This window comes from Crocodylus siamensis, chromosome 1 (assembly GCF_052110815.1).
Source record: "Crocodylus siamensis isolate JL-2025a chromosome 1, ASM5211081v1, whole genome shotgun sequence".
Taxonomy (NCBI): domain Eukaryota; kingdom Metazoa; phylum Chordata; order Crocodylia; family Crocodylidae; genus Crocodylus; species Crocodylus siamensis.
The window spans coordinates 142,927,184-142,943,234 of NC_143395.1; the positions used below are offsets into that span (position 1 = coordinate 142,927,184).

At 41.5% G+C, this 16,051-nt stretch overlaps 1 protein-coding gene across 1 annotated transcript in view; it reads left to right on the forward strand.

Moving 5' to 3' along the window:
• RYR2 (ryanodine receptor 2) overlaps positions 1-16,051 on the forward strand; it is an 830,495-nt gene that overhangs the window by 562,951 nt on the left and 251,493 nt on the right. The window contains exons 35-38 of the mRNA XM_090044772.1: positions 4,044-4,845; positions 5,283-5,483; positions 6,619-6,724; positions 9,578-9,721. Coding sequence (XP_089900898.1) covers positions 4,044-4,845; positions 5,283-5,483; positions 6,619-6,724; positions 9,578-9,721 — 1,253 coding nt within the window. The remainder of the gene's footprint in view (positions 1-4,043; positions 4,846-5,282; positions 5,484-6,618; positions 6,725-9,577; positions 9,722-16,051) is intronic.

The window sequence follows — 16,051 nt, forward strand, 5'->3', positions numbered from 1 at the left end:
GTCTCCCCTACTCAGGGGAAAGTATCATGCTTCTGTGGATATCACTGTTATCTAGAGATGCAGCTAGTGGATGTTTCATTTTTCTCTTTGCATAGTATTTTGCAAAAGTGAGACGTATGTAGTAACACCATGAAACTTAGCATCACAAAGCTTTAGGGAGGTCAGAGGAAGGGAGTTGCATTTTGACTATGTTTCTTCATATTCTTGGAGTTCTTTTTGGCTAAGTACAGACACTCAAAAAGCTTGAGGCTGAATCAAGTCATTCTTTGTAGGTTAGTCTAAACTACTGATATTAAACTGAGAAACAACTGGACAGGCATTCCGTTTTGATTCAGGAAATGTAGCCGCATACTTGCAGTGGCTCAGGCCAGAAGCCAAGGGGCGCCAGAGCATGGCTCTCTGACATGTAGCCAGTGGGGGCTGTGTGTTTGCTTCCTCTTCCTGTTGCCCTGAGGACTCTGGGATTTTCAGTCCAGACTCACAACAGCAGAGCTCTGCAGAGTTGATTATCGCTCTCTTCCTGCTTCCAGGTGTCTCTGGGATTTGTAGTCCACAGTTGTAGCCAGCAGTAAATTTTTAGCAGCGCAGGACAGGGCAGATCTGTACTCAGGGGAAAGGAAGTATAACCCTCCTCCCTGGCCCCAGATAACAGCTGGGGTTTGCTTGTGTGGGGGGGGGTGGCATTCCCTGCCTCCTCCCCCAACCCTTCTTTGCTGGAGCAGACAGTACAATCCTGTCTAGGGCTGGAAAACATGTTGGGATGCTGAGGGACTGTGATTTAACTTGAACCAGGAAGGGGTCTGGAACAGAAGTTTCATAAACCGGTTTGACTCAAATCAGTTAAGTCTGATACTGCATTCAGCCAGGTTTATCTTAACCCAGCTTCAGCTATTTTGAAACTGGCTTATGTGCACTGAACTTCTGTTCTCTTACAGGTTTAAACCAGTTTCTGATGACTTAAATCAATCTACATGTAACTTCTGTCCCTAGGCTTTGTGAACTACTTATTAATGAAATAACTGACAGTAGTGTATTTTACAGATTCTCAAGGCTAGAGTTCACCAGAATAGACTAACTTGGCTATGACTATATTTTGAATATATTACCTTGATATTTATGCATATGGGATATGCTGAGTGAGAGTTATTGCATAGTGGTCCCTGCCATAAAACAAATATCTTCAGAAGGTTTAAGCAGAATTTTTAAAAAATGCTCTGCTTCTTCCATGGCATTAGCAGTCTCAGATGGAGTGAAATGGACTTGGCTACACTGCACCAGGGAACAGGTTTGGATTTGGGGAAAGGGGTTTCATGACTTTCACATTCTGCCACAACACCCATATCTATTCTAGCTGGGATTTGAGGAAAAAGGAATGATGGAAGCAGAGTAAGACATCTATCTTCAACCTTGTGGAACCTCCTTGCTTCTCCTTGGCATGGTAGGAAGGATTTAGACAGGGTAAAGATGTACCTTATAAATTAATTCAATCAGAGATGCATGAGCTTTCATGAGCTTGAGCTCACTTAATGAAATTATCAAAAGAGCATAAGCTTTTGAAATGTTATGCGTCTCTGAGATGGTTAGTCTGTAAGGTACATTCTACCTGACTTCAGATTAACACAGTTAACTACTTTCCTCTACTCAGGTAGGATTTACTTTGATGAGTGACTAGCTCAATTTAAAATCAGATTGTATAATCAAAATAATTTTAAAATGGACAGATTAGAGTAAGAACTGGAGTGAACTAGAACTTCTTTAAATCTGCATTCTTCTTGTATTTCAAACCTACAGAGTTTTGCAAGATCTGTTACTTTACTTACCTCTTCACTGATATATGTTTTCTTTGTTTTTAATGAAAAGGGAAACTAAAAATAAAGCCCCTGAACTTCTGCAATACTAAAAAGACCCGAAACATAAAATACAAAATATATTTTATTAAAGGAAAATATCTAGTTCCATGATTTTAATGCTGTCAAGATCTAATTGTAACAAGTGTTTACAAATGTAATATGTTCCTATGCAGTCTTCTGAGACCCAGAAATGAGAAGCATTATTCTAACTGTGAGAGCACCACCATTGTCTAAAAAATGAAAATTACGGTAATAAGAATAGCCCAAAACTTAAAATGACTACTCAGCTTTCATTATCCAATCTGAAATGAAAAAGGAAATAAATAATATAAACAGGGAAAATGAAATGTAGATTTAAAGCAAAATTCTTTCAATGTTCAGTTATCTAAATTATTGTTTCTTAATAAATAAATACAGTAAATGAATAAATTCACTTGATCCAGCTCCCAGTGAAGACAACTGGATTTCTATTCAAAGAATACCCCCATTTTCTTGAATATCATGTGCCCCTCATAAGACATGCACTGTGTTTTGGGAAGGCAGAATGAAGAAAAAAAGATTTTTCCAGAGTCGCAGTTGAATCCTGATTATCCCTGCTCAGTTAAAAACTACAATTTTAAACCTTGCACAGCTGCTGCCAAATGGGTGATTTATTTGGGGGCTGGGAGGAATCCAAGGAACTTCAGGTCTTGGTCCAAAATTTTTATGTCAACAGTGTCTTTCTAAAACTGCAGATTTAGGCCTGTGAAAGTCAGAAATAAGAAACTTGAAGTTTAGAGCACTGTTAGCATGCTCAGATGGCTCATTAGGGCTAGGGACAGAAGCCACACATAAACCAGTTTAAGTGATCAGAAACTGGTTTAAGCCTGTAACAGAACATATGTTCAGTGCATATAAACCAGTTTCAAAATGGCCAAAGCTTGTTTAAGATAAACCTGGTTGAATGCAGTATCAGATTTAACTGATTTTGGTCAAACTGGTTTATGCAACTTCTGTCCCAGACCCCATCCTGATTTAACTTAAACCAGAGTACCCAGCATCCCAGCATGCTTTTCAGCCCTGGGCTGGGTTGTGCTGTCTGCTCCAGAGAGCAATGCTGGCCCTACCCCTTTGTTCTCTAGCTGGAGCAGCGACAGGGCATGGCCAGACACTGGCTGGCATGGCCCCCAGGGACAGAGGGAGCAGGGAGGGGTCTTATTCCCTTCTCCCTCCCCTCTTCCACTCGGGGACCACATTCAGGGTCTACCTGGCCAGGGTGTAGCAGCCCTTGTTAGGCCCCTCCCATCCACAGCCTGAAGCAAACTGAGAGAGGGAGGGGAATATAATCTCACCTTCTGTTCTCTGTCCCAGTGACAGCCCGGGTCTGCCGGCCAGGGTGGAGCAGTGGAACAGCCCATCAGTCATTTCCCTCCCTCCCCACTCCAGTGGCAGGGGAGGGAGTATGGCCAAAGCCATCTGGCACAGCCCCACCTGCCCTGCCAGTGGCTGGGGCTGTGGGGCGGAGCCGGGCAGTGTTGCTGAGAAGAGGTGGAAGGGCCAACTGGGACTGGGCCATGGGGACCAGGCCCTTCCCAGTAGGCTGCAGCTTGGGCAGGGGCTGCCTGGCCAGATTGCCTGTGCTGAGGCTAGGCTGGGCACAGCAGCTGTAGCTCTGTGAAAGCCCAGCCCAGCAGCAGGAGACAGAGGAGTTTAATTTCCCCTCTACCCCGCTTCACCTGAGGCACTGCCCTTGACAGTGTCTGGGCTTGGGGACAAGCCTGGCAAGGGCAGCTTCCCCGCCACTCCCATTCCAGGCACACTTTGGCTGGGGTCCTTAAAGGCCAGGGTAGAGGATTAAACCTCTCTCCAATCATATTTAGCCTATGGTGGGGAGGAGGCCTGGCCATGCCCCCATCAGTTTCCCTCCAGCATTGCAGCTTCTGCTAAAGACAAGGAAGCGCTGCGCTAGTGTTCCTCGGCTTCTAGCCTGAGCCACTGTAGGTATATTCCTGCATTTCCTGAATGTTTATTCACTTGCAAATTGGTTCAATCTTTTTAGGTTAGACTGACCTGCAAAGATTGAATCAATTCAGACTTTCTGAATATCTGTCTAGTAGTCTAGTAGAATTGCGTATGTTGTTTGTCTCCTTTGTCCTGTTTTCTTAGTTATTACCCTGATATGGAACTTACTATATTTTTCCTTCTTCTCTCCAGGTCTATAGATATTTTAGAGTTGACAGAACAAGAGGAATTGCTGAAATTTCACTATCATGCTCTCCGATTGTATTCAGCTGTTTGTGCTTTAGGGAACAATCGGGTAGCTCATGCTATGTGCAGCCACGTGGATGAATCTCAGCTCCTGTATGCCATTGAGAACAAATATATGCCAGGCTTGTTACGTACAGGCTATTATGACTTACTTATTGATATCCACCTCAACACCTATGCCACTGCCAGATTAATGATGAATAATGAATTTATTGTTCCGATGACAGATGAGACCAAGAGCATTACTCTGTTTCCTGATGAGAATAAAAAACATGGCCTCCCTGGTATAGGGCTCAGCACCTCCCTGCGGCCTAGGATGCAGTTCTCTTCTCCCAGCTTTGTAAGCATTAGCAGTGAGTGCTATCAATTTAGCCCTGAATTCCCTCTGGAAATCTTAAAGGCCAAAACTATAGAGATGCTGACTGAAGCTGTTCAAGAGGGCAGCCTCCATGTAAGAGATCCAGTAGGGGGTTCTACAGAGTTTCTTTTTGTCCCGCTCATCAAGCTTTTTTACACCCTGTTAATCATGGGAGTCTTCCATAATGGGGATCTGAAGCACATCTTGCAGTTGATTGAGCCCAGTGTTTTCAAAGAAGACACAAGCCAAGAGGATGAAAATGAAATGCCAGAAAAGGAGCTGACTACAGAGGAGCTAAAGCCAGAAGGAGGAGAAGAAGAAGCCAGAGGAGAGCAAGTGCCAAAGGAAGGGCTTCTTCAAATGAAACTTCCTGAACCTGTAAAATTGCAGGTAATGAGATTTACCATGTCAATGGTTAGTCTAACTTATGTGACTATCTTAAACACTGTTGCAGGCAGCATATACCTGTATTCCTTGTTTGTGCTGTGTTTTGAAATGTAATCACTGTTATTTATGTAATATAGCATCATCCTATCATTGTCCAGTGGCAACAGGAGTATTTATGAAACCTTTTTGGAGCACCAACTAACCTAATGAAGAGTGTACATAGACAGTTATATTATACCTTATGCATGTTTAGGTTAGCCCATAACTTCTAAAGAACATAACTAGTTGTATTACTACTGTAAAAGCATGAGCATATCATAGCTTACTTTCAGTTATCTGATAATACATGCATTACTTTTAATGTGAATGGTCCATCCTTACCATGTTATACTAAGAATATTTTATAAATTTGACTGTTTTTGTTGCTGGTGTTTCCCCAGATGTGTCACTTACTGCAGTATCTGTGCGACTGCCAAATACGTCATCGGATAGAAGCCATTGTAGCATTTTCTGATGATTTTGTAGCTAAGCTTCAAGAAAATCAGCGCTTTCGTTACAATGAAGTTATGCAAGCCTTAAACATGTCTGCTGCACTGACAGCCAGGAAAACAAAAGAATTTCGGTCTCCACCTCAAGAGCAGGTACAGCTTAAAACAGAAATTTATAATTAGTACTTCCCGCTCTTCCATACTGTAAGAGTGGTGGTGGAGTCAAAGGAGGAATTTAGGAATTCAGTTCAGGAAAAGTGTCCTAGTGATCAGATTTTCATTTGGTGCTCAAGTTTTTCTGCACAGGGAAATCAGATTATTTTAGACCATGTTAACTTCTATTTAAAACTCTCAATACAGATAATGAGTTTTGTGCATTAGCAGTGTGATCCCTAGGTTTCACACTGGAAATAATTATCACTGACTGACATGATTGTTAACCTGACAGACTTTATTCATACTGATGACACATTGTGTTTGTTAATTTGTATTAGCTACTGTCCTTGCATGTTGTAACCTCTCATCATAGACAAACCCTTAGTGTGCACAGCCTTGTTAGGCTGCTGCCTTTGTATTCATTGACCTTATAGGAATATATGCTTTCTTCTCAAAGGAAGCACTTTGTTAACAATAATATTTTGCATATGCAAATATTCTTTTTTCTGCTGAAGATTTCAATATGATACTTAGACGCTTGTTAATTGACACTTTACACTGCCGTTTTTTGTATATTTTATTGACAGCAAAACAGATTCAGAGAGACCAGGTAGTTTGCCTGAAGTTGCAGTGTTCATTACTGATACAATTGAAGAAAGAAATTAGGAGTCCTTTAATATTCTACTCTGACCATTCATTGTTATTATTAGTCATTCTCCATTCTTATTACCATGTTTACTTGATTCTAAAATGACTTTGAATTTAAGATGATCCCACAATAATTTGATTTTATACATGAAATCGAGTAAATATTATCCTTTTTATCTCTTCTACTTAAGCATCAGTTTTTTCCCCTTCAGAAAAAATAATTTCTATAATGCTTGAATTTTTCATAAATACATAAAGAATGGCTGTAATTAAAAATATTTGATTCAGTGTTGCTTTTCTGCACAGTTTTATGGGTGTAGTGAACAAAAAGATATCCAAAATATTCACATTTGGTGTAAGTCCTTTGAGTAACATTTGGATTCCAGACACTCCTGGCATTATATATTCTTTCCTACCCACCACAGGGTCCCTGAATAACTTCCCAAAAATCTAATTTCTTTTTCTGGTATTAATTCATTTTCAGATAAACATGCTTCTGAACTTTAAGGATGATAAAAGTGATTGTCCCTGCCCTGAGGAAATTCGAGATCAACTTCTTGATTTTCATGAAGATCTAATGACACATTGTGGTAAGCTCTGTTTTTATAACCTCTCATTTCTGAAATTGTATTAGACAAATAAAACAACCTTAGCAAAGGCACTTTATAGGTTACTGTTTATCATAAACAGACAGATAAAAAGTCAGATAATACAAAATACATTTCTTTGTCACGATACAAGTGGAACTCTCTCCTCTGATCAGAATACAAGGAAATAAATCATATTTTATTTCAAAAGGGGAAAGGTTCCCTTCATATAAATGAACTCTACTCAAACTACTCAAAGGATAGTAAATTAAATGTAGCTCACTAGCTTTTTGAGAAAACTACTCCTGACCTGTGGCAAGACTAGCAGTTTCTGCTCCTCTGTTACCTTCCCTCCCCTTCACTGTGGAAACCCCCCCTGTAGGTTCTAGTTAATCTTTAGGTGACTCTTGTCATATCTAATTAACTGTGTTCATACTAACCACAATAAAAGGGCAGCTATGACTTCAGTTGTTCATCCTTACCTGACCTCTTGGAGAGGTTTTTATTTGAAGAAAGTGAGAGGAAAAAGGGTGCTTTGGTTGAATCAAAATGGGCAAGTAAAATTCTTAAATCCCAAGTCTTGCTTCAGGTAATAATGCAAAGTTTAACTGATTTTCTTATATTTAAATGCTCCAAATTTAAATGCAAGTAGGTGCAAAGTAAACAGAACAGAAGTTAAAAAGCAGAATCTTTTTGCACATTTAAACTTATAACCATGGACGTTGCAGATGCAACTAAAATTTTTGTTTGCACAGCTGATATATTTAAATTTTGCTCTAGTCATCTTGGAGCTGGCAAGGTAATGCAGTAGACAGCACTTTGTTAGTTTCAAATTATGGATGCCCCTTGCTCTGTCCAAGTCACATATTGAACACACAAAAAAATTAGCCACTTCATCTATAAAAGGAGCTACCTGCTGATAATTAACAGATGGAGGTATTGATTGAGCTGCTCCACTCTTATTCTTTCTTAATTAGATGGAGGATGCTGGTGCTGACATACATGATTATGCTTTTTGCTTAAATAAGACCCTTACCTAGCCTAGAGGAAACTGTCCTGAACCTATCAGTATGGTGTGGAGTTCCTTCCAGTCTGGGGTCTGAAGTTAACTAGAAGCACCTCAAAAAGGTGCTCTCTTATTATTCTGATATTTGTTCCCCCTTTGAATGAGGGAAAAAAAGTTTTGATAAAATTAGCTGTCAGGTGGCAGGAAGTGAATTGAAAATTGATTGAGGCTTTCTTCTCTGCTCTCTCGTTTTCCTGGTTGACTTCTGTAGCTTTCTCATTCCTTTTCATTATCAACCTCTTATCTCAGAAGCATTCTGTTCAGGTTTTTTTCGTTCCCCTCTTTTGTGTAAAATCTGGAGTTTGCTTCAGTCTGAGGAAGCCAGAAGTGTCTCCATTATCCATAATCCAGTGTCTCCATTAGCTTTCTTGCTGTCAAACAGCTTGAAAAGTGCCTATTCAGAGGCTAGAAGAGGCATAATAAAGACAGAACACATGAACTTATATATTCACAGCACAGTTATTGCAGAAGAACAGACCATTGATTATGCATCTCTAAGGGCTGCAATTAGCTAGTCAGCTCTTCAGAATGTGGAGCTTCTCATATTGTACATAGGTTGAGAAATAACCACATTGATATTCTGCAAATTGGACAACTGGAACCACAGTGCTGGGAATTGTGCAACTGGGGGAAACTGACATTTTTGCATCAGTAACTCTACAGCACGTCTGCATGCTGATTACTGAAATATTTCAGTTTTATTATTGCTTTGGTTGGAGAGGCTTCTATACAATATCACTTTGTATAAAATTGAAAGGTATTGACGATTCATTTTTAGTTCACCATTGACTTTCCCTTGGGGCAAAGTACAATTAAACTGTCTTTAAAGAGAACTGGAACCATTTCCAAATGGATGAATGCAAAAAATCCCCCCCCAAAAAAGAGGGGGATTTCCCCATGAACAAAAGATTTAATGGTATTACCAAATCTGAGGTAGAAATATGCTGTAGAAGAGAAGTTCATGTTAAAAACTCAGATTAAAACTGAATTTAAAAAAATGAAATAGATTTCATAGACATTAGGTCTGGAAGGGACCTTGGGGGACATTGGAGTCCAGCCCCATGCCCCAGGAGCAGGAAGTCAGCAGGGATCATAGGATCCCAGCAAGATAAAATGAAAGTGGCCTTTTTACTTTAAACTCATAGAGTTGTGAGGCAACAGTATTAATGATGGGCTTGAAACAATATGATGGTTTCAGTTTCATTATTACTTATTTGGAACAATACAAATGAAAAACAAGTCTTACATTAGTATAAGATATGTGTCTATACAGTTTCATTTCTTTATAATTCAATATAACATGTACCACATCTTTATGAAAATGGTCAATTCAATTTTTTACTGACAGAGTATCAGAAAGTATCATTAGTTTCACTTTGGTATTGTTTTTCATCTAAACATTTGAAAGCACTGAAATATCAGCTAAGATGAAAAATCACCTGGGGGGCTGATTTCCTATTTTCAAAATAACAAGAATAAAGTTACATGGAAGCTAAGGGAGCTGGGTGTCTAAATACCTATGTGAATATGGCCATAGATGATTAACTTGCATTTATCCAGTATGTAAACAACAGAGCCAGGTATTGTAGCCCCAGATCTGAACCCTAACCTTTAAACTGTACTGCCAAAAACAGCATTTGCAGGAATAGCAAATTTTGGTTTGTTTGTAGTGCACTTAGCTAACAAAGCAAGAAAGGACCCATCAGTTTGATTATATTTGCACATTTGGACAAGGAACATAGCTGTAATTTGTTTAATTCACTTAATGATTCAATGTTCATTATTTCCAGGAATTGAACTAGATGAAGATGGAGCCCTGGATGGAAATAGTGATTTAACCTTCAGAGGTCGTCTATTGTACTTAGTTGAAAAAATGACATACTTGAAGAAGAAACAAACTGAGAAACCCACTGATAATCATTCTAAAAAACCCTGTAAGTAAATGTTAAATCAACATCCAGTGCAACCTGGCTCTGGAAGGAGAGAGGGAAGTACTGACAGCTCTTCATATATAATTTGCCAGAACCATTTGGATTTTTAGGGAAGCATCTGTGCACCTTTAAGCTGATGGCTCTAACTCAAAGGAGGCTTAGCTGAAGTTTTCATTACATGTAGTAATAACTCCCAATGGTATCTGTCAGCACATTTCTTACACTGGCTGTTACAAGTTTTTTTTTTTATAACATGCTGATCACAAGCATCCAGCTTAGATTTACTAAGAACAAATTGTGTTGAACAAACTGATGTATAGTGCCCATCTTTAAGAAAGGGAAGAAGGAGGATCAAGGGAACTACAGACTGGTTAGCTTGACTTCTATATCCAGAAAGATCATGGAGCAGGCTCTCAAGGAATAATTATGAAGCAGCTAGAGGAGAACAAGATGATCAGGAACAGCCAGCATGGATTTACCAAGGGCAGGGCAGGCCTGACCAACCTAATTTCCTTCTATAAAGTGGTAGGCGTAGTGGATGAGGAGAGAGCAGTGGATGTGATATACTTTGATTGTAGCAAGTTTTTTGACACTTCTTAACAAGTTAGGTGGAAATACAAGCTAGGTGGAAGCAATGTAAGGTGGACAAATGACTAATTGAATCACCAATAGCTCAATGTAAAGTTGGGAGAAGGTATCCAGTGGTGTTCCTCAGGGCTCTGTCTTGGTTCTGGTATTGTTTAATGTCTTCATTAATGATTCTGATGATAGGATTGTGTGGATACTTGCAGATTTGTGGACAACACCAAGCTGGGTGGAATTCTGGACATTTTGGAATAGGGGTGCTCTACTTCTGGCCTATGCCCCAGCTTTGGCATCTGGCTGATGGGGCTCGCAATGGGTTGAAAAATTTGGTGGCAGGGAAGAAGGGGAAGATAATACTGCCACTCCTCCCTGCTGCCAAATTCCCAAGTTCCACACAGTGGATCACAGCTAGGCTGTACCTCCTCCCAAGATTGGGAGGAAACACGTACCACACTTCTCCCTGTGGGCTGGATTGGGGTTGAGCCACATCTCCTCTTCCCTATGGGGTTGGGCCAAGCACCCTTCAATGAAATGGCCATGCCCCCTACTTCCCATGGGGCCAGAGGTGGGGCACACCCCATTCTGTCTGAATCAGGGCCAGCCAGCCCCCTGTACCGCTCCCCCCCGGCACAGCTGGATGGGACCCCACCATATTTGACCTGGGTGCTAGATTGGGGCCACTAGCCAGATCTGGTCTGCAGATGGACCAGGCACTGCCCATCTGGCCTACCAGAGAAAAGCCTTGGACACCAGTGCTCTGGAGGGCAGCGTTCAGCTCCAGAATGACCTGGATAGACTGAAAAAATGGTCCTCAGTCAATCAGATGGGAATCAACAAGGACAAATGCAAAGTCCTGCACTTGAGATAGAATAACTAAGGGAGGATTTGATAACAGTTTTCAAATACCTAAAGGATAATTGTTGAGAGATGTTTTTTTTCTCTGTGGCTGTAGGGGACAAGACTACAGTAATGTCCTCAAGTGGCAGCAGAGTAAATTTAGGTAAGAGATTAGGAGTTTTCTGAGAATGAGGGTGATTAAACATTGGAACAGGCTACCTAAGGAAATGAAGAATCTCCATCCTTGGAAGTTTTCAAGAGCAGGTTAGACAGACATGTGGCTCAGATGGTTTATTCAGGGATGATCCTGCAAGGGGCTGGATTAGATAACTTTGTAAGGTCCCTTCCAGTCCTACTTTCCTATGATCCTATGAACCTGATCTCTTTTGATAAACTAACAAGTTGAGTGGATGAAGGGAATGTTGTGGATATAGTAAATCTGGACTTCAGCAAGGCTTTTGACAAAGTCCCACATGGCAGTCTCATAAACAAATTGGAGAAATGTTGTCCAGACAAAACTACAATAAGGCAGAATGGCAGGTAGCTCAGTAAGTGCAAGGAAACGGTAATTATAAATGGATCCATGTCAGAATGACAGGAGGTTTTGTGTGGAGTCCCTCAAAAGTCTGTCCCTGGTCCAGTGCTGTTCAGTCTGTTTATTAATGATTCAGATACTGACATAAAAAGCTTTTTTGAGCAAGATTGCAGATGACATAAAACTGAGAAGGATTTTGAACATGGAGGATTGGAGGGCAATTCAGAAGGATCTCAATAGATTAGAAATCTCGGTTGGAACTTAACAGGATGGAGTTCAGTTTTGAAAAATACAAGGTGTGACAACTTTGGGAAGAATAAATAAAAAAGTACAAAATGAGTGACAGCTGGCTGCATGGCAGCACTGTGGAAAAAGACCTGGGAGTCCTGATAGATCATAGATTCAATATGAGTCTGCAGTGTTAGGCAACTGCACGAAAGGGAAATGTAGTCTTGGAATTCATTAGATACAAGACACAGGAAGTGATAGTACCTCTAGTCAACACTGGTCAGGCCTCATCTAGAGTATTATGTGCAAGGTTCACAGAGATTTCTGTGGGCATATCTTTGCAAGTGGGGTATTCTGACTTTCCCCCCTTCCAGATATGTGCTCCAGAGACTCTGGGGGCATGCTTCTAGAAGCAGTGAAAGTAGAGAAACTCCAGTGTGGTGCATGGTCCCAGGACTTCATCTAGAGTATTGTGTGAAGTTTGGGGCTTCACATTTTTAAAAGGATGTGAACACGTTAGGGAGGGTCCAGAGGCAGGTGACAAAAATGATAAAGGACTTGGAAGGGAAGTCATATGAGCAGAGGTTGAAGGAAATAGGTATGTTTAGCTTGCAGAAAAGGCACTTCATAGGGGACACATCAACAGTCTTCATATTGGATACCATAAAGAAGCTGGAAAACACCTTTTCTCTCTTGCTGCAGAGAACAGCATGTAGCCCAATGAATTGATGTTGCAGCAAAGTAGGTTTAGATTGGATATCAGGAAAAATGTCTGCACTCCAGAACAGTAAGGCAGTGGAATAGACAGACTAAGGAAGTTGTGAATTTCCCATTCAAGAGGTTGAACAGGGATTGGTCTGGGATGATTTAGAAGAAACTCTGCCTATGCTCTACTATGGGTATCTCCCATGCTTCTGGGCTTTATTGGTTGCCATGTAGGGCCAGGAAGGATTGTTTTTCCTCTCTTGCTGCTACACATCATGATTTGTTTGTTTGTTTTTTAAGTCTTCCTCTGAACCATTGGATTGGCTGCAGCCAAGGTTGGGGATTGTGACCAGGGTGTGCTAATGTGCTTGCTGGGACTTAAACTTGGGTTTTTCTGGTTAGAGGATTTTGCTTCTCTGCTCAGGGTCAGACTGATTGCCATATTTAGCATCAGGAATAAATTTTACCCCATGGTTAGATTGGTATGGACTGTGGAGTTTTTGTCGTCTTCTCCGGAAGTGGGCATGGTCCTCTTTCTTGGATTTCTTGAGTGTATTTTAACAACATTGCAGCAGCAGGATGTTACTAGGTTAGGGTGTTATGTTTTGTGGCTTTTGTCAGGGTTGACTCTGTAGGTCTGGTAAGAAATTAGACAATGGATTTCTATAGGATGTTTTGGATAGAGTCGATCCTATGTTAGGCAGGGGGTTGGACGTGATGACCGCTGGAGGTCCTTTCCAACTGTACTTCTCTATGATTCTGTGCTAAGTCTCTATCCATGATAACTTCAGAAGCAGTCTAGCCATCAGAACAGAACTTTGCATCAGTGAATTTAGCTTGGATTTTACCTTTCAAATGAGTCCCTTCTACTGTGGCTGTGTTGCTTGAGTAACTGAGCTAGCTTGCTTAGAGCCAGCTTGGACAACACTACATTGTACTGCTGTTAAATGCTGACCAAGCAGCTGAGATGTAGCATGACAGATGCTAAAGTGTAGACAAGTGGACAATTTATTCATGCAGCTTCTTACCAGAAACAGAGGAAATTTTATGTTTTATTCCTTCAAGCTTTGTGTATTTCAAATGACAGGATATGCAAAATTCTTTCTTCTTACTATCTTATTTGCACCTGATCACAGACACGTTCTTCAGCTATCCATTGATTAGCTAAATTAGTTTGCTGTCTGGTAACTCATACATTGGCACCTTGTTGCTTACACAATCAATTAAATCGGTTTTCTTGCAAATAGTTACCATTTTTTCACCATTCACCCTCTCACACAGACACTCACGTACACAGGGCATACAAAGTTAATTTACTCATGTCAAGCAGGGAACAAACACAAAATTGAGTTTTAGTTGTTCATACAATCATAGAGGTTTATCAATTCAATACTATTATTATTTAAACATAATAATGTGCAAAAATTCATACTACATTGGAACTCCCCCACCCTGGGTGGGCCTCTAATATACCTGCCCTGCCCTTCAGGAGGGGCTGAAAAACCCACAGACTGAACTCCTTCTGCTCCCTTTCCCCCCTTCTATTCTAAAAACAGAAACAGGCACTACAGACACAAGTTACAAAGGTACTACCTTTTGAAACATCGTTATCTGTAACCTCATGCAAGATGTTTGGAGATGTGTACTTGTGTTTGATCACAACAATAAACTGCTTTTTGTGGCCACATTGGGCAAAAATTGTCACTTCTGGCTGCACCCTTATTATCCTTCAGTGCCTGATGAGGCTTTAGCCCTTTGAAATAATGGTGCTGTTGGAATCTGAGGAAGTTTGTGCCCCATCCCAAAAATCATGTGACTTGCCATGCTAGATGTGTATGGTGTTTCTCCAGGTCATGGGCAATGAGGTCTGGGGTCACTTTGGGATCTAGATGATGAACAGAGTCAGGATGAGTGAGCAGAATTCAGAAACAAGCCAGGTCAGGAAGCCAGGAGGTCAGCCTGTGAATAGTGTCTAGGAACAAGCCAAGTCAAGAAAACAGGAGATCAGGCAGAGAGTGAAGTTGGAGAATAGGTTGGACCAAGAAGCTGAGAGAAAGCAGAATAGAGTTAAGGAGGAAGCCAAAAGGACCAGCAAAGCAGTCTGGAGGATATGACTGAGCCCTGTTGCCTGGACCTGTTCCAGGTCAGGGGTTGATGTGAGGGAAGTGAAGGGTCACCAAGTTGGCCACTGGTGACCAAATGGGCAGAGTGTTAACTCCTAATGGAGGCTTCAGGCCAGCCCTGGCCAGCCTAGGTGACAGGCTACAGGGTAGCAGGTCAAGATGAGCAGCTGTGCTGACAAAATGACGCCCTGGGTTTGAGAACACAGCTTGACACATGGCAGGATGCATGTTGTTTGGCATGGGCATGAGTATAGAATTCCACTATGGGGCTGCCCCCGGCCCAGCCTTGCAGACCAGGTAGGGAGTGGCTCTGTCCCAAACTCCAGGGCTGCCCTGTGCCTGATCCTCATGCTCAGCTGAGTGGATTGGGCATGGGCAGCCCTGATTCTGGTTCAGGACCTGGGGCTACCCAAGCACATTCAGATTCTGAAATGAGTTGAGGGTAGCTCTGGGACCTAGGGCTGTCTGGAGCTAGTGCTAACAATCAGCTAACAATTACCTTCACTGCCTCAGCCAGACCGAAAGTCCAGTTTGAGACCTGGGACTGGTGCAGACAATGAGGTGATTTTGTTGCCCTGTGGGGTCAGGCCAACTCTCAGGATCTCAATATTGTGCTGTTGGACAGGAGAGTGTGACAGAATTACACATATACAAACACACAAATCAATTCAGTGCGCAAACACACACATACAACCAACACAGGCACATACACATCCAAACATGCATACCTATCACCAATTCAAGCACTTATAGACTACATGCACCAAAAATTAGACAACAATCAGTTGTCAATACCCACATACTCCATACACATACATGGATCACTAATTCATATATCATACACATGATGACATATATATATTCACCAGTCCACACACATACCACCCACCTACATATACACACAGGTGAGTTCCTAACTTGGATGGTACGGTATGTATGTGTGTTTGGGGTACTTGGGATACCTGAGGGAAGGTTAAGGTGAGCGAGAAAGTGTAAGGAGTGAAAGATGCTGGAACTGGGATTAGAACCAATAGACTAGAGAGAAGTTGGCTGAGGAACTGAGGCTTGGGGTTACTTAAGGTCAAGTGGCTCCAGGCTTACTCGAGGTCACTGGTGCAAGGGAAAAAGCTCAGCAGCAAGGAGGAGACAGCCAGGAAATAAACTGAGGCTGAAAGCTGGGAGCTTGGGGTTGGAAACTGAGGCAGACAGCTGGGAGTTTAGGGGGCAGATAAGTGGTGGCAAGGAGTAAACAGTCAGAAAACAGACAAAAACTGAACTCGGGGTTTCAAAATAACAGGTTTATTAAACAGACAACACACT